Below are 26581 nucleotides of genomic sequence, written 5' to 3' on the forward strand. Positions count from 1 at the left end.
AAAACCCTCAGAAATTGAACGTGTGGGCTGGTATTTTCAGAAATTCTATTGTGGGTCAGTTTAACGATATTGAGAAGAAGTTCAACGCACAAGTCACAGAACAGCTATCTAGCAACTACCGCACCTAATCGTTCAACCTTGTGGAAAGTGAAAAAATGCGTAAACATCTAGAAATAATAAGAAAAAAACTCAAATTGGTCGAAGGAATTTATCCTTATTATTTACTCTGATAAATGTTTAAATAAATTTTTCAAATTTCAATCCTTCATATTTTCTCAATAACTCGACCGATTTTCAAAAACGAGGCGGGGAAATAAAGAGAATAGAAATCTCTTTTCATTGCGGCGTCACTTGACCCCCCTTCCCATTTAAAAAAAGTTGGGGGATGACACCCCCGCTCACAGGGTTGAAGATTTTGCAATCATTTTTAGGGCAAAAGTTGCCCCCCTCACAAACAAAATTGACGTGTTTTTGGATTTTTTGAAAAAACGAATACCCTGGCCGTTATGCCTTGCGGAACGTTCTCGATGGGCCACCCTGTATATTTTCTCGAACGTTGATTGGCATAAGTTATGCGAATGTGAATTTTGATATATTACTAATGGTGACTACCCATTTAAATTTTAAAAATATTTTTAGTTCCAAATTTTTCTGAAAATAGTGATATTACCACTGGCTTAGAATGGAATGACCCACTACACACAAACAGGCTGAGCATATCGGAAGAGAGAAGACTATGCTTACTTATTACGAAGATTGCGTCCCTGGTCAATATGAAAAAAATGATCTTGAGACCATACTTTCAGGACTACGAATTGGTAATCTTATTTTTTTCGTACACACACAGTGATGAGGTGTTCTGGTGTTTCCCCATTTTCCCCACAGAACCTGCATTCGCCGTTGTTTCTTATAATAGCTTCAATCTTCTGAGGCGTCCATTGAGGAGACATCAGTGTCTTGTGACAACTCCGTGACAATCCGAAGATTGTCCTTACTGAAATCAAGGAAAATCTTTGATTTTTTCGTTCTGAGAAACTTTTTCGAGTGTCTAAAACTTGATTTTCATGCATCCGATGTCCGATTATACGATATTAATTTTATTGGTTGAATTTAAAGACTTGGATTGGTTAGAAAATCACGCAGTTTTTAGATTTATTGCATTTTCATGCCTCCGTTTATCGATAGTTCCTATTTAAGATAAGTTGTACGCATCTTTCGATAGCGCAAATTTCTGCCTTAAAGATGCTGGTCTAGGTACTCACTGGTTTGGAGTATTTAGTTTTCGGCTCAAATAGATACTCCTATCGAATTTAGATACAAATTTGATTGTTTCAAATTATGATTAACTCTATAGTGGAGTGCTTTAAGCCCTTATGGGATACAAATCATCTCTGAATTCATTTACTGTGAACGAATTTTTATAAAACTATTTGCATTGTATTGTTAATAAGATATATTATAAAGTTTACCCATTTAAATTCGTTGTTTTCACTTTAGTATTTAAATAAACACGCATATACAAATGCATCCATACTAGATTGCTCCGTATTCCGGAAAAGCTCTGTATCAGGGAAACAAACCTTTATTTTTTTACTAGAATCCAAAAATCAATTAATATATAGGGAGTTCCATTACAAAACATAACTTTGATGTGTAACTTTTTTTCGGGACACCCTGTAGAACTCTACATAATTTTAGAAAATGCTTTAAATTGAGTTGCATAAGCTCACAAAATTTCACCTCAATACAAACTTTTGTTCTCCTTGCAAAAATCGCGTCGTATATGACGCGCCACCCTGTATAATTCGATTTCAATCAAAATTCCAATGATTAGAAATTAAGCAGAATAGGTATAGCTTATGCATTAGATTTATTTATTTCAATAAATTTACTTAGAAAAAGAATTTAAAAAAATCAAAATATTAAGAAGGAAATTTACTAAAATTACTAAAATAAAAAATTAAAAGCAACGAAAAAAAATGGGTAAACATTTTAGTATTTTATCTATAAAACACAATACAGAAGGTTTCACCTTACTACATTCACAGTAATTAAATTCCGAGGTAAAAGTCTCTGGGCACTCCACTACCAACTGTAGTTTATTTTTTAAATATTTTCCACATTCTGACACTTCCTGTTTCCGCTTTATCCAGAAATGACTGTCAATTAGCTTACTTTAAATAGTAAACACCCTCTATATTCATAGATGTTTCAATTCTACATGAAATATATAATGTCATATAGAGTAAAATATAACAGTAGGTATTTTAAAAAAACCTTTTTTTTAAGTTTTAACTTCCTGCGTATTTTTAAAATTCTGCATTTCAGGACCCATGTTTATAGATACTTTTTTTCATATTTTTTAATAAGGAATCACCTACTGAAATTTCACCGTACATTTTTGGACACCCTGAATAGAAGGCAACTATACAGGGTGTTTCAAAAAAATTTGTGCCATCTCTCGTGGGGAGATTTCTCTCGTAAAAAGTAGATTTATTTTTTATTTCAAAATAGGGGATAGGTCCGATTCTGCTTTGTGTCCCAGCTAAAGTGGGTTAAAGTCCTGGTATTTTTTATTTATTATGATTTTCTTTTAAATGCTTTTAGCGATTCGAATGAAATTTTGAGGGTAAAAGTTACTAATAAGAGCGATATACAGGGTGGCCCATCGAAAACGTTCCGCAAGGCATAACGGCCAGGATATTTTTTTTTCAAAAAATCCATAAACACGTCAATTTTGTTTGTGAGGGGGACAACTTTTGCCCCAAAAATGATTGCAAAATCTTCAACCCTCTAAGCGGGGGTGTCATCCCCCAACTTTTTTCAAATGGGAAGGGGGGTCAAGTGGTACCGCAGTCACAGAACAGCTATCTAGCAACTGCCGCACCTGATCGTTCAACCTTGTGACAAGTGAAAAAATGCGTAAACATCTAGAAATAATAAGAAAAAACAGAAAATTGGTCGAAGGAATTTATCCTTATCATTTACTCTGATAAATGATAATAAACTTTTCAAATTTCAATCCTTCATATTTTCTCAATGACTCGACCGATTTTCAAAAACGAAGCGGGAAAGTATAGAGAATAAAAAGCCCTTTTCATTGCGGTACCACTTGACCCCCCTTCCCATTTGAAAAAAGTTGGGGGATGACACCCCCGCTTAAAGGGTTGAAGATTTTGCAATCATTTTTGGGTTGTCCCCCTCACAAAGAAAATTGACGTTTTGGGTTGTCAAAAGTTGTCCCCCTCACAAAGAAAATTGACGTTTTTTGAATTTTCTGAAAAAAAATTACCCTGACCGTTATGCCTTGCGGAACGTTTTCGATGGGCCACCCTGTATTTTAAAGCTAAAAAAGTGTCGACAGATTCACTAGGGACGTGCATATGGGTCAACACTAGAATATTTTTCTAAAAAAAAACTATGCGCCATTAGCTTTTTTCATTTTCCTGTTATTACCGATTCTGAACCGTCCTAGAACTGTGATGCGTATGCGCAGAAGGAAATATGAAGACATTATTTAATTTGCGCATGCGCTGCAGAGTTCTAGGACGGTTCAGAATCGGTAATAACAGGAAAACGAAAAAGCTAACTGACTTTACTAAAAAGATACAGAGCAGAGCATTGATTAATATTTATTTTTTTAGGTATCCAAAAATAACGGTACGATAACGATAGCGCATTTCGCCAGAATTCTAGCTTATCTGAACATACTGATATCACCTGACGACTTCAACATTTTGGTGAAGAAATACTTGAAGGACAGCTACACATTAAACTATGTAGCCTTCATCCATGCCATAGATCAGGTCATCGAATATCTGGATAAACACGGCATTATGGACTTAAGTGGGGTATAAAAACATTAATTATGGTTTTAAAATCGATTAATACCTTCCAGAGCTGTTAAGCTCGGAGAAAACTTAAGTCTTAAGTAATTAAAAAAGTCATTTTTCTATAAGACTTAAATTTTCAGTAATTTTCAAAATGATTTGTGGTTTAAATCTTTATTCCGAAAAAGAAAAAGAATTAAGTCTGAATGATTTAAGTCTTTTTAGAAAAGACTTAAAGTCAGGTTTTTATGATAAATTTTTAATAGCAGCATTTCTTTTTAAATTGTTAGGCGGCAACACAAGGCAGCCGATAAAAAAATACACTCAAAATCACTAGTAAGAAGTTCGTTTTAGGAACTGGTTTTGATCATTTGTCATGTTACCAGGGGCGGATACAGACATTTATTTTAGGGGGGGGGGACAAATAAAAGATAATGCAAAATATGCCTTTTAGGGCGCCATTTTTAATCCAAAAGCCTAATATTTAACACAATTTACAGATTTTAGGGGGGGGGGCCGGACCCCACGGGCCCCCCTCTGTATCTGCCACTGCGTGTTACGCTTGCGTAGTCAGTCTGTTGTCTTTGAAACATAGTAGTTAATATATAGGGTGGTCCGAACTGTATTCCGGAAACTTCGGCAGCATATTCTGCAGATATAAAAATAAGTTTCTATAAATGTCCTAAAATGCTTAGTTTCGGAGATACAGGGTGTAGAAGTTTCACTTTTATTTCGATTTTTTCCGAATAATTTATGAAGTAACGTCAATATTTCGATGAAAATTGGTGTCTGGGATTTTTTTGACATGAGAAATTTGATTTTGATAGAGGGTGCCATCTACATATTTTTTAACTGGTTTGAAGAGTAATAACTTTTTGTCCGTACCTGTATAAAACTACCGAGTAAAAAAATATACATTTACGACGTTTTTCACGTAAAAAATGTCTCTTGGTAAAAATCGCTACGAGTAATGGTTTTCGAGATATTTGGAATCGAAATTATCAATACCTGTCATCAATGACATAAATTAAACATGCTGACTAAATAATTATAAGACTGAAATCATAAATTTGAAATGTTTTTGTGCCACAACTTCAACAAAAAATGTTTTATCATCATTTTTTCGCAGAAAAATGTATGATCAATTTAAAAAAATAAAAAATTTCCCAAATTTATTATTTCAGTCAAATAACTATCTACTCAACGTGATTATTTTTTGTCAATAATGTCCATTCTAAATATCTTGAGAACGGTTGTTCGTAGCGATTTTTACCAAGAGACATCAGTAGTTTTATACAGGTACGGACGAAAAGTTATTACTCTTCAAAGCAGTTAAAACGCATGTAGGTGGGGCCCTCTACAAATAGCAGTCATATTGGCAGCAAAATTAAATTTCTCATATCAAAAAACTTCCAGACATCAATTTTCATTCAGATATTGACGATACTTCAGAAATTATTTGGAAAAATGGAAATAAAAATTAAATTTCTACACCCTGTATCTCCGAAACTTAGCATTTTAGGACATACATTTATAGGAACTTTTTTACTTTTATTTTTATCTGCAGAATATGCTGCGGAAGTTTCCGGAATACAGTTCAGACCACCCTGTAGTTAATAAAAAAATCGGCAATCGGTAATACTATACAAGACAAATTATATTAACATTAAAAAATAGGTACTGAATTTTGACTGTCTTGACTTGACGGTAATTATTTTAATTTAAGTCATTTTGCTGACTTAACTCGCAGATCATCATGATTTAAATAATAAAATATAGACTTAAGTCATCAAAAATTACTTAAATTACATTATATCGATTTATTTTATCAAAAGACAATAATTCTCCAAAAATGGGACATGCATATTCACGCTTTGTCGGAAAAATTAAGCTCTGCCTGTTTTGCATTAAGATCTGTTTCTAAGGAGCTTAACTTGTCAGTGGCTAGAACAGTTTATTATGCACTTTTTGAGTCGCACCTCAAATTGACCGCACCTCAATTTGACCGCATTTTCAAGCTCCAGAAGAGAGCTGTTCGATATTCACTGGGACTAAACAGCAGAACTCATTGCCAGGACTTTTTTAAAAAATTAAAAATATTAACTCTTCCTTCCTTATTTATATTTGAATCCGTTTGCCTAATACGTAAGCATGCTATCAGCTTCTCAAGAAAGGCCATCTCACACTTATCCACTCAGGAACGCGGAGCAAGATCTTTATCTACTTACCCCACGCTCAGAGTTAGTTAAAAGTTCAATATTATACAACTCGAAAAAAATGCACAATCACCTGCCATTTGAAATCAAATCCATAACATCATTTTCTTCATTTTGCAAAGCATTGAAATCTTATTTACTAGACAAGGCTTTCTATGCCGTAAATGATAAATGACTTATATTTTGATAATCGAATTTGATCTTGTAAACACTGCTCTAATATTTGCTATTACTATATTTACTATAAACTTACTTATTCTAGGATTTCATGGCTGTGTTTCCCGGAAGAATCATAAACGCCGAACTGCCCAAACTGCCCAGGCCGGAAATAGGGAAGATAAGCGCGGCACGATTGTTCGGCAAACAGAACATTTTTCACCCGGCCCTGGAAGATCCGAAAAAAATGGAACACATTTTGACCACGCTGTCCATGATTCAGGAGCACGTTCTAAGGAACAGACTGAGAGTCCACGTTTTCTTTAGGGTAGGAAAATCACTCGTCAGAGAGATAACAATATAATCAAACCATTTAATTTAAAGCAATACCATTTAATTATAAAAAATGTCTATACCTATGTGGCGGATTCATCTCTCTAAAAAAATCCTTTATGGGTATTTCGCCACTGCACTGCAAGAAAATCTACAAAATAAAATAGTTATTTTTAATACATTAATAAAAAACGACTATCCACCATATTTTATTGACAAAACATTAAAGGAAATACAAACCCCAAATCACAGACACAATGATAACAATACACAATATATTCAACTTACAATTCAAGGATAGGAAAACAATATACATTCGAACATCTTTCAAAACACAAAATACACTTAGATCCATTTTATCACTTACTAAACCAATGAATACAGAACAACAAACAAAAAATGTAATATACCAAATACCACGTGAATGCGATAAATTTTACATTGGTGAAACATCTAGACCTTTAAATGTTCGAATTAAAGAACATAAAGATTATTTAAGAAAGGGAGATTTTCACAAATCTAAGATTTGTTAGCATTAATGGGACACAGGGCAGAGAATAAATTTTAATAACGCCAAAATTATAATGAAAGAAGCGATAGCCTCTAAAAGAAAAATAAAAGAGGCTTTTTTAATACAATCTAATAAAAATAAATGTATTGCTCATGCATCTGTAAATGTTGGTAATGTATGGCAATCGCTTTTTTGATTTTAAAGAACATAACATAAATAAACATTACATCCGTAAAAATTAAAAATAATCATACAGAAAGTTTGGGCTTTTTGGTTTTACCTTATTAAGTAATTAATTGATATCAGGTACAGTACGTCTGTCCGTTCTGTAGCTACGGGGTATCCGTGAGAGGGGAAACGATATTCTCTCGATGTTTCTCGTAAAAAATGAAACGACGCGTCCCATCAATAAAAATTCGACAAATTTGCAAGTAGCCAATAAAATTAGTGGGCGGAGCGATTTGCGGTGACGTACTCGTCAAGTCGACGTATAAAATATATTACTGTTTATTTAAATGTTTTTTGTCCGCATTCCTTTCATAGACACAGATCCAGCAGACGTACTGTGGTAATTGTTAATTTTGAAGTTTAACTTGATATAATGTCATTTTAACAGAACGTCAACGGTTTTTTGTAGACGTATCTGTTTTAAAAAACTTAAGTGTTCTCGAATAGTTGAATTTAAATATTTTAAATAGTTTTTTTTCTTTATTCTTTGTATATTTTTTTGCTTCCGACGACGGAAAGAGATAAACTTTCCGAAACGTTAAGCATTTTTTTTGTTCGTTAGGCAAATTTGTATATTTTTAAACCTTCTGACAAGCAGTTTCCGTTTGGGATTAACGCAGAAGTGTTTACATAAAATAACTATTTTATTTTGTAGATTTTCTTGCAGTGGCGAAAAACCCATATATGATTTTTTGGAGAGATTATTTAATTATATCACAAAATATAGCTTCTTCTTCTTCTTCAACTCGCATTCATCCACTCCTGTTTATAGGTTTTTCCTTTTCCTTTCCATGTCTTCATGTTTTGTGCTGTTCTTCCATTTCTTCCTCTTGTCTTCTTGCGGTGCCGTGCCTGTCTTCAGGCGTTGGCGATCTCCATGACTATTTCGTGGAAGAGTTCCCTATCTTCTACTGCATGAAACAGCCTCTCCACCCCCAGACCGGTCCAGTTCCGTATACCCCAGTGCAGTTATGACAATCACCATGTTGAAATTGCAAAAATTTTTAGAAAGCTCCGACCATTGAAAATAGTTAGCCTTAATAACTTATTAAACTTCAAGAGGTAAAAATTAAAAAGAATAAAAAACTCTATTAGAATCAATAAAACATAGTTTATTATCCTAACGCAATGACGTACAAAAAATTGAAAAAAAATTTGAAAATCGAGCAATTTTTAAAAGGAATCACCGAAATGCAAATTACTCATTTTTTAAGCTTATTAACAAATAACATGGATATTTAGCATCAATTCAACTGAAATACAATCTAGTCGAAGCTGGAAATACATTCTTATTTTCATTATATAGTCGACATAGGCTAGCAAAAGATTTAGATCAGTTGAGGTATTTTAAATATAAGGTCAGGTACTTATAGTAAAAAATTTGATTTAGCTACTTTACCTCCAACAACTAACGCAGCTGAAAATCATTATTATAAGACCTATTTATAAATGCAGTATTGGCTAAATAACGGAGAAGAGGCAACAGAATGTGGATGGAGTAAAAAAAACGGATACCTTAGTTCCAAAAACAATGTCAAACGCAGTGGCACCAGAATTTGTACTGAAAATGATTTACTGTAATTGCAAATCTGGATGTAATAAACTATGTACCATTGCGATAAAAAAAGTAGTACAAGAATTAGTAGTCCCAGATGGAACTCCTGGTCTAAAAGGATATTTGAATTATATTGATTTTTTTTTGGATTTAGCCAACAACACTGTTTTTTTGTTTATCCCTAATCATCTGCAATGTCCCTTATGGGAACCCCATCCCTTAATCACGTAAATATAATCGATTTTTGCTCTGAAGTTAAAGGCATTTTTTAAAAATTACGTGACACTGACACAAGAATATAGACCAGCAGATTAAATCATATTTTGTTGTACTATTTTTTTAATCGCAATGGTACATGTTTAAAATCCAATATGCCATGTTCATGCTTGTGTGGTAACTGTAATGGTATTTCTTGCGAGAACAAACAAATATCGGTCGATGAAGAACAAATCGAATAAAATTGTAAATTTCATTTTTTTTTCTAGAGATGACAGTTTGAAAAGTTAGATTACAAGTTGGTAACACATTTTTATTAAAATGGTCATAATTTGAATTATTGTTATTCGATTTGTAGGGGTATGTTTATAATGTATTTATCATAATGAAAAAGTGTTAAGATCTTAGGTTAAGATCGTAGATGATATTTATGCCAAAAAGACATTCGCAAGTAGTTTATTACATTTTATTTTTTTCTTCCAACCTGTAGCCTAAGTTTTCAAACTGTCACTGTATTTTTAAAAACAAGTTGTTTACAAAATGGTAACAAAAAGACCTTGGTTTAAGTGCAAATAGCCCCGACCGGAACAAGGTGGAGGCTGCTGTCGCATATTATTAGTACACATGTATTTAGTAAAGGATAGCTTTGACAATTTTTGTTAATTTTGAAATATTATTAAACCACCAATAAATATTTCTTGAAAATGTCACAAGGACTGTATTTTAGTTCAATTGATGCTAAATATCCATGTTATTTGTTAATAAGCTTAAAAAAATAGTAATTTGCATTTCGGTGATTCCTTTTAAAAATTGCTCGATTTTCAAAAAAAAATTGTACGTCACTGCGTTAGGATTATTGATTCTGATAGAGTTTTTTATTCTCTTTAATTTTTACCTCTTGAAGTTTTTCGCTATAACGCACTGTTTTCGAGTTATTTACATTTTTTCCCAAAAAGTACCAAAATTCAAGATGGCGGCCGATTTTTTTTTGATGACGCACACATCGGACAAATGGGGACTTTTAGTATGTTAATAAGGGTTACTAAGGCTAACTATTTTCAATGGTCGCAGCTTTCTAAAAATTTTTGCAAATTCAAAATTATTTGCACTGGCCTAGTATATTTCTGAGCCATGACAGTTTCTTTCGACCTACCCATCTTCTACCTTCGACTTTTCCTTGAATAATCAAAGGAGGAATATAATATTTGGTGCCACGCATTATGTGTCCGAAGTAGCTAACTTTTCTGGCCTTAATGGTGGTTAACAGTTCCCCGGTCTTTGTTCAGCTGTCCAAGAACTTCCTATCGTTGCTTGTATGTTCGGTCCAAGAAATCTTAAGGATTCTCCGGTAGCACCACATTTCAAAGGCTTCTATTCTATTTATATTCTCGACTTTTAGCGTCCATATCTCGCATCCGTAAAGAAGAGTGGACCATATGTAACAACGTAGTGTTCGCAATCGGGTTTGCAGTGACAGGTTTCTATTAGTGAGCGTGGTATTCCATTTTTTGAATGTCCTACGTGCCATTTCAATTCTTGCTTTTACGTCTTCGTCACATGTATTTTTACTATTTAGCCAGCTTCCTAAATATCTAAAATGTGGTACTTGTTTAATATTGTGTCCGCTGATTTTTATCGGGATTGAATTAATTTGTATTTTACCCACAACCATCCATTTCGTCTTCTGTTCTCATCTTCTCTTCCATTCCATTCTTCTTCATTTCGTGCTGTATTTAACCACCGTTTATCTGCCACTTCCCTAATGTCGTCTATGCAACGTTTTTCTGGACGTCCTTCTTTTAGTTTGTCTTGGTCTTCACACTGTTATTCTATGCGCTCGTCTGTCTTTATCCAGTCTGGAAACATGTCTAGCCCATTGCCTCTTATTTGTCTCCTGATATTTTCATTACTAATTTTGTCTCGTGTACCGGGTGCGTCTCAAAAGTGGCTCAAACCTATAACTTTTTTATTTTTTCAGATAAAAAATCGAGATTTGATATGTTAATACATGACAGAAATTAGAATTGATTGACGTATTCAATTGTTTTCGGCCACTTCCTGCTTCACCGGAAATGACTACAACTTTTGATTTTTAAATGGCACCCTCGCTATTTTTTTTTATTGGATGGAAAATAACATTTTCAATTGAATGACGTAACATTTGTCAACTTTGACATTTTAGCATATGGTTTATTTGAAATTGTAACATGTGGTTCATAACGACAATTTGGCACAAAATACCAAGTGTGTGGTACCAATTATTCGTAAAAAAAATATTTTTCCAAATATGCTATTGAGCCACCCTCATCCCATTTGAAAAAATTGAGATATGATTAAAAATACGATATGGACATCTTTTAACCGGTCAGGATAAAACACTAAAAACATGAGACGATAAAATCTATTTTTCCAAGGTTCCTTGATTAAAAATTAGTGTTTTTAACACAGCCATGGCACTCTAGATTGAAATTTAATCGATTTTTTACGCGAAAATGTCAAAAGTTGACATATGATATGCCATTCTATTCAGAGTGTCATTTTCTATCGAACAAAATAAAAAAATACCCAGGGTGTCATTTCAAAATCAAAAGTTATAATCATTTCCGATCAAATCGGCTGTGATCGAAAACAATTGAATACGTCAGTCAATCATAATTTATGCCATATACCTACTAACATACCAAATCTCGTTTTTTTATCAGAAAAAATAAAAAGTTATGGAGATGAGCCACTTTTGAGACGCGCCCGGTATAATAAAATTTAATATGAATGTTTATTAAATAGACAAAAAATCAAATATTATTGCAGTGGCGTGCTGTATATTTTAGTATATCTATCAAATTTGACCTTAAAAATAGTATTTCTCTTCTTTTTATTTCTAGCACTTCGATTTGTTGAATTCCGGACGAATAACTGTGGACCAGTTTCACAGAGGATTAGATGCTCTGGCTCTAAGTGGAAAGCAAAGGTTTTTCCTGTCACTGCCTGATGTAGAGGCGGTGATCAATCAATACAGGGACCCCTGTGATCCTACCAGAGTGTGCTGGAGGACTTTTGAGGATGATATCGACCACGTATTCACAGTTAAAGTATGTATAAAAAATAATAAAATATAACAATCTTTGAGAAAACTTAGTCTAAAATTCAAGTCTTGAAGTATAATATATTTTTATTAGGCAAACAACATACTTTGTTAGAATTTTTAAATACTTTTAGATGATTGAAATACTTCCATCCATAAAATACACAGTAGGTATTTGAAGTACCGTATAATCGAGAAAAAACGGCGTCAGCGATGGCTATGGAATGAAGATCGCTGTCATTTTATATGTAAATTTATGTCATCGATGTTCATTTCCCAGCCAACTGGACGCCGTTTTTTTTCGATCATACGGTACTTTACTGGGTACTTTAAACGCCCTCAAAAAAATCAAAATATAGTCTGTTCAACAATAGAATTGTAACAGTGACAGTTGTCATAGATCATTTTAGTTCAATGGTAAACTGTTCTTTCTATCAATTTTTCTCAATGTCGTCTGTCGAAATCGTCTCATCTCTTAGAAGTCTTCTCATCGAACAAAACTCTTGTGTACTTCTAATTGATGACAGATACATATATTAAATTGGTCTTTCTAGGAACTCGAGAAAACGCCAACTCTAAAAGTTGATCCCCCACCAAAAGAAGTTCGAGATCTGCCAAAATTGGGCGGAAAAAATTGGCAATTGGTGAACACAGAACACAGGAATCTTTGCGAGGATGCCGTGTACAAAGTGAAACAGAAGATCATTAATCAGAAGGATTTTGCTGAAACCGGTTTTTAAAGATTTCGACAAGTACATATTATCACGTATTCTGAACATTTCTCGCGGAATTCATTAACTCTGTGGGGGTGAAAGATACCCTCTCATAACTGCTAAGTATTTCTAATTCTTGTCTAGATTATACGGAAGAATAAGGAACCTTTATTCTTCCGCAAATGTATCCATAGGATTAGATCCATGGGCACTAAGTCAGGCGGCCTCGACGGCCAACGGCTGGGATCATAACTTGCTCATAACTTCAGCGTTCTGAGGCGGTGCCTCGTCTTGATGGAAAAATATGTGTTCGAGTTCCATTAAGGGCATATCATCAATAAGGGGTCCAAAGCCTACTAGTTAAAAGTGGCGAACTTTTAAAAATTCTGTATTTCCAAGGGGAATATAACAAAATATCAAGTGTGCTATATTTTTGGAAAGGTAATTTTAAATTCTTTTCGGTTAATTAAAAATATAGAGGGTGTCCCAAATAAAAAATCAGTTTTTCTGTTGATTACTCTTAAATTATTAATTTAAAAAAAAATATACTTAAACCATTAAATTCCACGTAAAAAGGTGCTTTGGAAATGTTTTCATAGAAATACAAAATTTTCCATAGCAAAAAAGTTACAGCGATTTGTTAAAAATTCACATTTTTGAAAAACACCCCGTAACTCCGAAACGGTAACAGATACTGATGTGCGGTTTTCAACATCATGTTTTTGATGAAAATTGAGCTCCAGACACCAATATTAGTTTTCGTCTATCTGCTATAGAAAAGGGTGTTTCCATTTAAAAGCGTCGAATTTGACCCACCCTGTACAATTCCGTTGCAAATCGATCTCGACACATCAACGAACAGAGCACACTGGTATTTATATACCTGTTATTTTTTTAAAGTAACCGCTGTTGCAAACTTGATACAATTTCTATATCAGCACATTGTTATTTTTTGGACATATATTGACTGATATTTTTGTCACCAGATTGGTAGAATTCTTGCCAGCAATCGCTGTTACTACACTGTTATTTTTAAACTTATTATTTTTTAGAAATAACTGTTGTTGCGAGCTTGGTAAAATTATAGGGCGCGGCGATTCTAACTTTGCATCACATAAATGCTCTGTGAGCGCACTGTTATTTTTTGGAAGTAACAAGCGTAGCAAACTATACTTTCTAAAATAACAGTTTTGTTAAATAACAACGCATATATAATTAAAAAAATTAAATCGATTTATTTCTTATCCACAAATTTGTTATGATGAGTATCCATTTTGTTGGATTTAGTCATTTTTTTCAGTTTGCACGAATAATTTACACTTTTCCACAACAAACTATCAAATTTTTAACAAAATCAATTTAAATTTACAAAATCAACGTCAAATTTGCTCTTTTCTAAAGTTATTGGACTATTCATGATACCACTCACTCTATCCATGATACCCTTATGATACCTAGTATCGTTTTTTTCTATTATGTAGGCACAATAACGGCCACGTCAGTCGAAATCAAATGAGACAGGCGTTAAACTCCAACGGAATCTTGTTGTCGGACGACGAGTTATTTGCTCTGGAGGAAAGGTTCAACAACGACATGGGCTTCAATTACTTCTGGTTCTTGAGGGAGGTTGAGCCAAAACCCAGCGACGAACCCTTGGTAAAACATTACAATATCATCGGGGAATAAGATTAATTCTAAATAACAGTTGCTGAATAAACAGTTGATTAAATAACAGTTGAAAAATAACTGCAACTGTTATTTAAAAATAACAGTTGCAACTGTTACTCAAACACTTGTTTTGCATTACTACTTACTTATTTGGAAAAAGTTTAAAACAAAAGGTTTCTGTTACACACACCGGAAAAATCTAGGGATATCATTTTATTAAAGTTAAAAATAAATGTTTTGAATAAACAACCACATATTGGTAGGCCGATTCTTTCTACTTCGATTGAAACGAAGTAGTCACACTAGTTATTTCTAAATTTGGGATATTTGCAGAAGTGTTTGTGCCTTTTTTGTCAAATGTCTAAAAAGCACCTAGCATCAATTGTTCGAATTTAACCTGTACTGGCTATGAGTTTATGATAACTGGCCAGAATTCATTCAAATAACTCTGTTTAGTATTAAACGACATTATGGAGCGTAGACATCTTAACAGAGACGAAATGCTAATGGCCATGGGTATGCTCGAAGCTGGAATGCGCCAAATCGACGTAGCTAGAGCATTAAATACAACGCAAAGTGTAATATCGCGATTAAGTGCACGCTACCGTGAAAGTGGTGATGTTGCAGAAAGACACACAGGGCGACATCGCATTACTACCCCTCAGCAAGATCATTTTTTACAATTAAATGCTCGACGCCGACCGACTCTTACAGCACCAGAGCTTAGTTTAATTCTCCAGGAAACACATAATGTAACCGTTAGTCATGACACTGTTCGCAATAGATTAAGAGAGGTCAACTTAAGAAGCAGACGCCCCTGGAGAGCTCAACCCTTAACGAGAGGAAATCGAGAGGTACGATATTTGTGGGCTCAAGATCATGTTCAGTGGTCGAATGAACAATGGACCAATGTTCTCTTCACGGATGAGTCATGCTTTGGAATTCATCCGGATTCGAGAACGCTTAGGGTATGGAGAGAACAGGGAGATCTTATTCGGTTGGATCATGTTCAGGAAGTGCACCCTTATCAAGGTGGAACAGTTATGGTCTAGGGAGGAGTCCAGTTAGGCCGAAAAACCGATCTCGTTTTTCTTGAAAGGTTTCTAACAGGAATCACATATCGTGATTTAATTCTTGAGCCAGTCGTGTTATCATATGCCAATGATTTTGGGAGAAACTTCATTCTCATGCATGACAATGCACGGCCTCATACAGCCAGAGTGGTAAGTGAGTTTATCAATGCTCATCAATTAAACATCTTACCCTGGCCGGCACAATCTCCTGAGTATGGGACGCGGTCCAAAGAAGAATTTTGAGAATGGGTATGCCTCGTGAAACTCGTAGGGATCTGGTTCGGGCCGTGAATGCAGCGTGGGAGGCTGTACCTCAAGAAGAGATCGACAACCTGATCAGGAGCATGGAGAGACGATGTAGGGCTGTAATGAACAGTAGAGGAGGCCATACCCTTTATTAAGTAAACATTTTTTTATCTTTTTTTTTATTTACAGTTTAGAATAAAAAGAAATGTGTGTATTTTTTTGAGTTCGATAAAAATCAAGGTAAATTTGAAAAATTCGGTAAATTTCGCATTTTTATTTCCAATACGTCCTGTAAACTATTTGTTTATTTCAATTTTATTATATCAGAAATGCAAATAATTAAATTACTGACGATGGGTGGATAAAATTGTAATATCCCTAGACTTTTCAGGTATGTGTATTTTATCGAGATGGTTGATTTGGAAATTATGATTGATGACATTTTATATGCAAACTTATATGATGAATGTTATCGATCGTTATTTACAAGGCAACGCTTGCGCAGTATTATTTTTTCGATCATGTTACACATTGAGTGATCGCTCTTAGCGTACTGTTATTTCAATATCTGTTATTTTTTTAATAAGGCGTGTCACATGTCATGTGTAACAACTGTTGAGAACTGTTATTTATAAATAACAGATTCTTAAATAAAAACCGGTTTCTAATTAATAGAATCATTACGAAGCGATATACTATTTTTTTACTAGAATCACAAAGCTGCTAAAATTAATCTGATCGTTTATTTAACAGTATGTCGGATTCTTGAAAGACATGAAACGTCTAAATTCCGAACAACCGACAAAACCGGCTTCTAGACAAGAGAAGGATATTGTTCAAATCATGGCCAAAATCAAAGGGAAAGTCGTTAGAGAGAGGATAAGAGTTTTAGAATTCATGAGAAATTTCGACAGGTTAGTAGAAAAATAGACCACTTATTGCTTTCTATTTAGCAGATTAATGTGATTTAATCACATCAAATTAATGTATATTATACCGGGTGCGTCTCAAAAGTGGCTCAACCCTATAACTTTTTTATTTTTTCGGGTAAAAAAAACGATGTTTGGTATGTTAATATAAGACATAAATTATGATTCGTTGACGTTTGATTTTTAAATGGCGCCTTTGTTATATTTCTACTTTATTGGATAGAAAATGACACTCTGAATAGAGTGACATATCATATGTCAACTTTTGACATTTTCGTATATGGTTTATTTGAAATTATAACATGCATTACCATAATTTGGCTCGAAATACCAAGTTTGTGGTACCAAATTATTCGTAATAAAATGCTTTTTCGAAATATGCTAATGAATCACCCTTGTTCCATTTGAAAAATTTGATATATGATTAAAAATACGATTTGGGCATCTTTTAACCGGCCAGGACAAGACACGAAAAACATTAGACGATCAAATCTATTTTTGTAAGGGTCCTTGATTAAAAATTGATGTTTTTAACATAACCATGGCACTATCGATTGAAATCTAAAATTCGTTTTTTTTTAAAGCGAAAATGTCAAAAGTTGACATATGATATGTCATTCTATTCAGAGTGTTATTTTCTATCGAATAAAGCAGAAATATACCGATCGTGCCATTTAAAAATCAAAAGCTGTAGTCATTTCCGTTGAAACAGGAAGTGACCAAAAATTGAATACGTCAATCAATCCTAATTTATGTCATATACTAACATACCAAATCTCGTTTTTGCATCTGAAAAAATAAAAATGTTATAGGGGTAAGCAACTTTCGAGATGCACCCGGTATAGTCTCATAGTGAGAAATGATATGATTCCGACAGAGTTTATTAGTTGAATCAAATAACTTTTTTATTTTATAGACTATATATCTGAATTAAAATAACAGACAATAATATCAGTTAAATAGAGAACTACTTAAATTTGTATTTTTTCATGTGCAAGCAATAAGTTATCAGTAGGGAAAATGTCTCTCGCTTTCTGTTTAGCAGACTAATATATGTGATTTAATCACCTCAAATTAATGTATTTTATATAGTCTCACAGAAAGAAATGATTGATGTGATTTTGACAGAGTTTACTAATTGAAAGAATATGAGAGTGACTGTTGCTGTCTGTCAATTTATTCAAAAGTACTTTCTGTCATTTTTGGCTATCGTCTGTAGAAATTGTTCTTTCTCTAGCTCGACAAACTATGTCTTAAAATTAATAGATACATTTACGAGTATATTAAAATAACAGACACAGTTAAATTATTAATATTATATATTTTTTCAGGTGCAATCAACAAGTTATTAGTAGGGAAGATTTCCGAAGGGGTTTGTTGACGTGTAGATTTGAGCTCACTTGCAATGAAATGGAAACATTAATAGATGTGTAAGTAACTACGTTATGTATACAGAAATACCTTTCGACGAGGAAATTCGACGAAGTTTTTGTGTATGTGGTTCAAGTCTTTCACGAATGGTTTTTGGAATAAATATAAATAATAAAAACGTAATAAAAGAGATATACTGGAACTTTTACCCTGGGTTTTATCAATTATAGTATTGCGTTTAGTGAACTGGACAGAAAAAGAAAACGTAGCATTTTACTACAGAATTGTATTTGTAGTTAATAAAATCATTAAATATTTCCAAACAATTTTGTAAAATTACATTATTTTGTTAAATAAAAATATTAGATCTTTAAAAGTCGCGTAATAAAGATGCTGTAATACCGGATACGTCCCAAAAGAGGATCACCCCTATAACTTTTTTATTTTTTCAGATAATAAAACATGATTTGGTGTGTTAGTACCGTATAATCGAAAAAAAAACGGCGTCCAGTTGGGTGGGAAATGACGATCGATGACATTTTCCATATAAATTAACATATAAAATGACAGCGATCTTCATTTCATAGCCATCGCTGACGCCGTTTTTTCTCGATCATACGGTATATGACATAAATTAGGATTGACAGACGTATTCAATTGTTTTCGGTCACTTCCTGTTTCACCGGAAATGACTACAACATTTGATTTTTAAATGGCACCCTCGGTATATTACTTTATTCGATAGAAAATGACACTTTGAATAGAATGACGTATCACATGTCATTCTATTAAGAGTGTCATTTTCACACACATTTCACACATAGAAAGATCTTTTTCACCAAAAAATAATTCAGGTTTGCGAAAATTGTACGGCTCTCTGTTTATTGATGAGCAAAAAACAAATGCACCTAAAATGCAACAATCTGTAGATATTAGGATAGATTTTCATAAACTTCTTAGGCTGTATTCCGTTGCAAAACCAGGCGAACCAGATCGATAAACTACGGTAAAGAGCGGTTCCTGAAAAACATCGGTTTGATACGGAACGGTTTGGTAAAATATTGGAAACGTCAAATGCATGGCGGCTCGTGGGTAAAAAATTAGGTGAAGAGTTAATTTGTTTTAAATTGCGCCACCATTTTGTCAACATTTTTTAAAATATTATTTGAAAATTTTTTGCTGCATTCACCATTCTGTTAACATTTTTTTTGTTATTATTTATACACTAATACCTATAATATTTTCGTTTTAGTTTGGGCTAAAACGCATTAAGTAAAAAGAGATACAACCAGTTTTCGATAAACACATTATTTTGCATTCCAGTGAAAATATAATTAAATTTAAATTAAATATAATAAACATTACACCATAAAGTTGGATCCATATGGACGTTTTTTTTATATTAGAGTTTTAAAAAACCTTTTTGTGGCAATCACTTCTGCTTTGAAAACAACTTAAAATGCACCAAGCTAAAGTTGATATACTCTATTTTTTTTCTCAGGAAGATTTCGACAGACGATGACAGAAGAAAAGCAGATGACGTCCCATACCAATCTATTTATTTTACTAAAAAAAGTTTCTAATAATTTTTAAGTTATCTATGGATGGGTTTAAATATAAATCCGTCATGCGTCGTGTCTTGTTGTTTTGACCAGTTTTATCGGTTTATTTAAAAAATGACATCGTATTTCATTTTTATTGGTTTGACGGAACGATGAACGACAAACGAACACCGATGCGTATGAACTCGCCTTTAGATTTTTGTCATTTTTGATGATTGTCAAAGTCTTGCCAAATTATAGGTTATAATTTTCTGTCAACTTTTGTTAAATACCCTGCGTTTTGGAAGATTATGCATTTTGATTCGTATTATTACGTGTGTTTTGTGTCTTTTGAAGTCAAGTGGAGGAAAAATCGAGTGAAAATTAACTGTAGACCCAGAGCACAGTTTATGGTTAATACTCGCTGTCCAGGCAGAAAGTCTTATACACCAATGAAGTTGCCATCGATAAAGTTTGTATACCATTTCGTCGTAGATAAGTGCATCTCGTATATGGTAGAAGGATCAAACTAAACATATACTAAAAACTGGAGTAGCTGTAAAATATCGACATCACACGAGAGGTAAATAATGGATTTTAGTAATGTAGAAAAATAATGTCAAAAGGTCCTGGTTTAAAAAAAATTAAGATTAAAGTTAATTAATCAACCTTTAAGGTATAAAATTTGGTAGGTGTTATTATTATTAAAATAGTTTGTTTTATTTACCTATGTTGTTTTATTTATTCCTGTGGAACATTACAAATTTGTATTTGTACATAAGTTATATTGATAAATATAATCATAAATGCGGGTAGTTTCATAAAGCTTGAAAGTAAATAATAGTTCTTTTTTATGTTTTTTTGGTATGTAGTGTCTTGTTCTTGTTTGTTTTGTATTAACACATACCGTTTTTATTAAATAAAATAACTCGATTACATTTTTTCGGTTTTATACAGTTTTTTTCACAATATTTTGAAGTAATCACTTGTCATCTTGTCAATCAAATTTTAAATATATCCTGCTATGCGTTCCAGTTGTACCAACTTATTTCTTTGTAAAATAAAATAAACCACTTTGAAATTAAAATGACAGACACATCTATCACTGTCAAGGATCTTCTCGTTGGACAGACTATAGCTAACATCGGGGAGCTGTCAAATACAAAATATTTAAAAGAAATTTTTAAAAATTGGTTAAATTACTATTATTTTAAAAAAAGTGACTAACAAAATTATGTTTCAACTTTGACTTGGTGCATTTTAAACTCCAATACCAAAAAAAACCGTCCATATGGATCCAACTTTATGGCGAACACTGTAATTATTGAATGGCTTCCCCGAAAAACGTTGTAACTGACATTTTTTTTCAAAATAGAGGTTTCCGTGAAATAAGGTTGTAATTTTCAGGTATAGCGTTTTTCCCCCGTTTTTTTCACTAAAATTTCGATATTGAAAAAATTGTTGGTTACAATTGAGGAGCCATTCAATTAATATTCAATTATTACATTAATTATTATTACATTAATGTTTACTAATTAACCAAAACAAATTTGATTTATTTATATTACTAACCTTAGTAATTTTTGTAAATCAGCTCAATTTTTCTGTTCTTTATTGATGCAAACTTATCAGTAATATCGTCATTTAACTAATTAATTATATTCACATTAAAGCCTATTTAAACGAACATTTCCATTAAAATTAAGCTTATAGAGTCTAACGTGTTTATTTCTAAATCATCGGCTATTGTATTTTGATTTTTTTTTAATTTCTTAGCATTAACTGACATTTTAAATGTTCTGCAGAATCCCGGTGTTTATGCAAAGATCTTGTTATATTTACGAAATCAATGAACCCTTCTTTATTCCAAATGCCATGTTTATTAGAAAATAGTAAACACGACCAACAAAATAATTTTTATAAAACAATACTACTACATAGCCAATTAAAATCAGACAACCAGGAAGACTTACAGCGTTTTCAGATGGAACGGAGCGTTCGCGACTTCGAACAAGTACCATGAGTTTATATGAACGATTTCACATGGGTCGCGTATGCTCCGTCCGGATGAGCTATATTGAAAAAACATCCGCGCGGACGCTCCGCGCGTACGTTGCGTTGGTCCGCTCCATCTGAAAGCGCTGTTAAATTTAATATTATAAGATTTACCACTTTTTCTTATTTCTTTTTTGCAATTTATGTTTTTTTTTGTTTAGGGTTATAACCGAATTTTTCAGGAACCGTGTTCCGTAATAAGAAAACTTTCAGGAAACCGATAGAAACGGAACATAAAACCATAACCAAGGTAAGCAACGGAATACACTCTTCCTGTATTTAATTATTATTACAGATTCGCGTCTCCGTTGCGTAGAGAATGCGTAGACTATCGACGATTTTGCGACGTCGTCGAAGAGGCTTTCACGCAACCCTGCCTAGAGAAAACACCCCTTATAATACCGGTGCAACACGTCCCGACAACAGACTGCGAGAAGAACTTCCTAAACTTCGAGGAAAGATTAGTTCTGGGCGTAGCCATGCAAAAACTATCCAAGAAACCCGATTTACAAATGAACTTGTCTTCGATTCTTACAGTAATACAGCTCTATTATTTAAATACAGGGTTCTGCAACAGTGCGTCGGGCATCTGTAGCTCCTATAATAAAAAAAATTAGAAATTTTGTTTAAGTACAAACCGAAAGTATAGTTAATATCAAATAAACTGTTAGTCACGTGATTAAGCTTGATCGGCACAGCGTTGCCCAGTTTAGATATTTTCTTTTAATCAAAATATTTTAGGAAACAAATTATCTAGGGACCAAGTTGAAGTTCGCGCTAAAGATTTTAGACAGTGACAGTTATTTTTGCGTTTGACGGACGAGCGCACAGTGCGGCGGAAGATAAATCTAGCGGGACAAAACCGTTTGGTTAGAAATAAAAGCCAAAAATGTGTACTGATAAGAATAAATAGTAGACATTCCAATTGATATAAAAATGCATGAATTATTTTTTGGTCGTATATATTTTTTGTATTTCGATACATTTTTATCAACCAAATTTGATCGTTTTCTGCTCAGCAAGGCAGAAGTCATACGAAAACAAAATATTTAAAAGTGCTTATACATTTTATTCCAAAGCCAAATTATGTTGAAGATTGCCAAAGGTATGTACTTTTCTACTGTAGGTATATTATTTGTTAAAATCCTTCGTGCCTTTGTTCTGCAGATATCAAACTTTCACTTTTTTCAAATATTGATATATTGAATGACGTAGATCTTTTGAGTTACCAATAGTTACCAACACAGGTAGTCACAGTCACAAGGAGTTCAAGCTTAAGTTTCATTTCAATCGGATAGTATAAAAACGAAACAAAGACTCGTTAAAGGGTTAATTGAAGAGCATTCAAAAGAAGAATTGGGTTTTGCAAGTACTATGAGCTTTAGGGCTAGTGGGAGTAAGGATGCTGCTGTAATTGTTGAAACCTTAACTCCATCGAAAGGCACTGAGTTTAAAAAATTAATAGCTGCCCATACACGGAAAGACAAATTTACCATTGCGAAAATATATCTGCGGACTTTGCCTTTCACGCAAGCCTATGGTATTTTGGGTTAAAGGCCCGGACCCAAGGCCAAGTCCGAAGGCCGGGCCTTTCCGTGTATGGGCAGCTAATAATGACACCACTAGTCAGTTCGGCAATTTTCCTCAAGACAAAAACATCCAAATGCTGTTCTAGTTAAATAAAGCATGACGATATGAGACTAAAGCCTTTTTTTACTTTCTGATAATTTATAATAAAACTAAATAATTATTACTAGTTTTAATAAAAATTTAAAAAATTGTCTTAGATACTTACTATACAATATGAATTTACAATTACCGAGTGTTAATATTAAAATTAAAATATCTATCTTATTTATTATTTTCAAATTAAAATAGAATTTTTTAAAATAAAATATACAGGGTGTCACAAGATTAGCAAGTAATTAAAAAATAACTGCTAAAGAGTTTTTTGTGAGTATTTCACCTGATATCATAATTTTATGTATTTGGCAATAGTTTACAGTACGGTTTTTGTGTGTCATGTATGAATAGTATTATAGTTTTATTATCTCGTATTTATTTATTTATTAATAAATTAAGTTGTTAATAAATAAAATTTAACCAAATGGTTGCCATATACTAGACCATTTGCTACGTTCTTAGATTTTAAGTCCCAATCATCGTTCCTGAGATTTTGTCCCGCTACAATAACCATCCGCCGCACTGTGGAGCGCTGGTCCCTGCGTGACGTAAGCATCCACGGCGACTACGACGGCGGCGTTTTGACGCGAACGAACAGTCCTTTAGAATATATACAGTCCTTGTACTTAACTACTATAACTTCTACAGGATGGGTCAAAAATGTGTGAGTGGATTGGTATAATTTTCTTTAAATGGAACACCCTGTATTTCATTGCATTTTTCATTGCATTTTTAGCTTCCTTTCTGATCACTTTATATGATTTTTAGATATTATTAAATTTGTTTTGATACAAAAAATATATTTCATTGAAAAATATTAAAAATACAAGAAATGCCCTGGAACCAACACTATTAGGTATTTACTATTTACTATAGTTTGGTCTGTACTTACTTTGCTATAAATTTCTCAATCTTAAATTAAACGGGATGTTCAAAGTTCCACTTCAAAAATAAAATATTTTTTCTTAGTTTTTTTTACATGGAACACCCTGTATATTATTTTTGTTAAGTGAAGAATTAGAAACATTTGATGTATTTATAGTATTTCAATTTTTTTATGGTTTTGCAGATATTCGCGGTATTATACTACATATGGCCCTTTCAAAAGTAAATTTTTATCAAAGCCACCTAAGTAATGATATTCCCCACCTATGTATTCTCGGTTTGACGGACCGGTGGGGCTTGTGTGCTTCAATGACTCAGAGGGCTATGTCGGCGGTAGGTAACTACTGGCAGGGTCTCTCATGCCGAACAGGTCTCTGAGGAGAGGCCAGACAAAGAAGAATACAAAGCACACTTCACTAACACACTTACACATACATACACTTACACACACACACACACACACACATTACACAGGCTAATCCAAGGTGTCACGCGATCCGTGCCGATGGATGAATGGCACCCGTGCCTCAAACGGGTGTCTCAAACGGAGCCTATGGGATACCGGGCAATCTCCCATAGTAACATGCCTTGCGTCTGCACTGGGTGCTCTGCAGGCGTTGACCTTCTTTCACCCCTACTCGTGGGAACTTTATGGACAGAGAACATAAAAACCAAAAAACGAACGAGGAGGACTCAGAAATGAGTGACTCCTCAAGAAATGTTCCGGAGAACCCGAAAGGGAAGACTCTGGAGCAGAACCAGACACCGACGCTGGGCCAAGTACAACGAGGGCAGATTCGTCTGCGGATCGTGAGAAACAGCCTGCCGAGGTGTCAAATATAACCACAGGACTTGGAAACATAGGCCTGCGGAACAAGAGAATTTCAGGAGCACAGAAAAAGAGGATCCTGAAAGCTAAAAAAATAGCAGAGGGAACCTGGACAAGGGAGAACCCTGCTAAGAAATATAGGGCAAAGAGAGGAGGGAAAACGGACAAACCCGGACCGTCAACCTGCTCCACTCCAGCCAAGAAAAAGGAGGAAAGTACGGGCAAAAAAAGACCGCACTCGGACTCCTCTACACCACCTGTGGCCAGTCTGAGGAAGAAACCCAGGAGCACGGAAGTGCAGACTGGTGTTTCTTACAGTGACGCCTCAAGGGAACTTAGGATGGCGGTGATTTCCAGACGCCATCCCGAGACAACACTGAGTCAGGAGCAAGCGGACCTGATTCAAGCGAGGCTGTTGGCGGCATTGACTGAAACACCTTCAGGGAGCCAGAGTCCGCCGCAGTTTGAGGGAACTAGGTACGTGGGAGGGATTCTTTGGATCTCATGTGCCAACGACCTCACCAAAGAATGGCTGCAGCATACTGTAGCCGGCTTAAACAATCTCTGGGAAGGGGCGGACTTGACTACGGTCAACTCTAAGGACCTTCCTAAGAGACCAAAAGTCCTCGTCTGGATACCAGAGACAGTCGAGGAAAGTGAAGTCAGGACCTGGCTTGGGCGTCAAAACCCTAGCCTGAATGTGGGAGACTGGCTTACACTAAGCAGGAAGGTGGAGAAGAATGGCCAAACCATCGCCTTCTCCATCGACTTAGCGTCTTTTAGTGCCCTTGGGCAGACCCAGTTCAAGGCTTACTATAAGCTCGGACGGGTCTTCTTCCGGGCACTGACGGGCGCTGAGTCTCGAAATGAGGGTCGTCCAGGCGAACCTGCACCACAGTAGGGCAGCTTCGGCTGTCCTCTGTAAGGTAATGGAGACCTGTGACATTGCCTTGATACAAGAACCCTGGATAAATCAGGGTCAAATAAAAGGCCTAAAGGGAGTCGGAGTGGAACTTATATACAGTAGAACCTCTGACAGACCTAGGACCTGCATATTAATTAAAACACACTTAAAAGTACTGCCCTTACTAAAATTCTGCAACAGGGATCTGACAGCGGTACACTTAAAAACGAACGGAGAAGGGCCGAAGGACATTATAATCGGATCGGCTTATCTTCCTTTCGATGACCCTGATCCACCACCACCAGAGACTATGAAGAGCTAGTGAGGTACTGCAGAGGAAATGGATCTCAGTTGATCATTGGCTCGGACGCAAATGCGCACCACACTTTCTGGGGAAGCACAGACACAAACCCTAGAGGCGAAGCTCTGCTGCAATTCTTTATGGCAAATAATTTAGACGTAATGAATAAAGGTAACAGGCCTACTTTTGTGACCACACAAAGGCAGGAAGTTATAGATCTAACATTAGCCACCACTTTTGTTAGCAATTTCATAAA

At 34.4% G+C, this 26581-nt stretch overlaps 1 protein-coding gene across 1 annotated transcript in view; it reads left to right on the forward strand.

The window, feature by feature from the left end:
* LOC115879183 overlaps positions 1 to 26581 on the forward strand; it is a 33175-nt gene that overhangs the window by 2732 nt on the left and 3862 nt on the right. Inside the window, 10 exon segments of the mRNA XM_030895875.1 lie at positions 640 to 818; positions 3645 to 3851; positions 6309 to 6530; positions 11928 to 12134; positions 12682 to 12837; positions 12839 to 12879; positions 14322 to 14496; positions 16581 to 16741; positions 18088 to 18186; positions 22019 to 22259. Of these exon segments, the coding sequence (XP_030751735.1) occupies positions 640 to 818; positions 3645 to 3851; positions 6309 to 6530; positions 11928 to 12134; positions 12682 to 12837; positions 12839 to 12879; positions 14322 to 14496; positions 16581 to 16741; positions 18088 to 18186; positions 22019 to 22259 (1688 nt within the window).

Source organism: Sitophilus oryzae, unplaced genomic scaffold (genome assembly GCF_002938485.1).
Source record: "Sitophilus oryzae breed Bouriz unplaced genomic scaffold, Soryzae_2.0 scaffold_1576_pilon_pilon, whole genome shotgun sequence".
In the NCBI taxonomy this organism is placed as follows: domain Eukaryota; kingdom Metazoa; phylum Arthropoda; class Insecta; order Coleoptera; family Curculionidae; genus Sitophilus; species Sitophilus oryzae.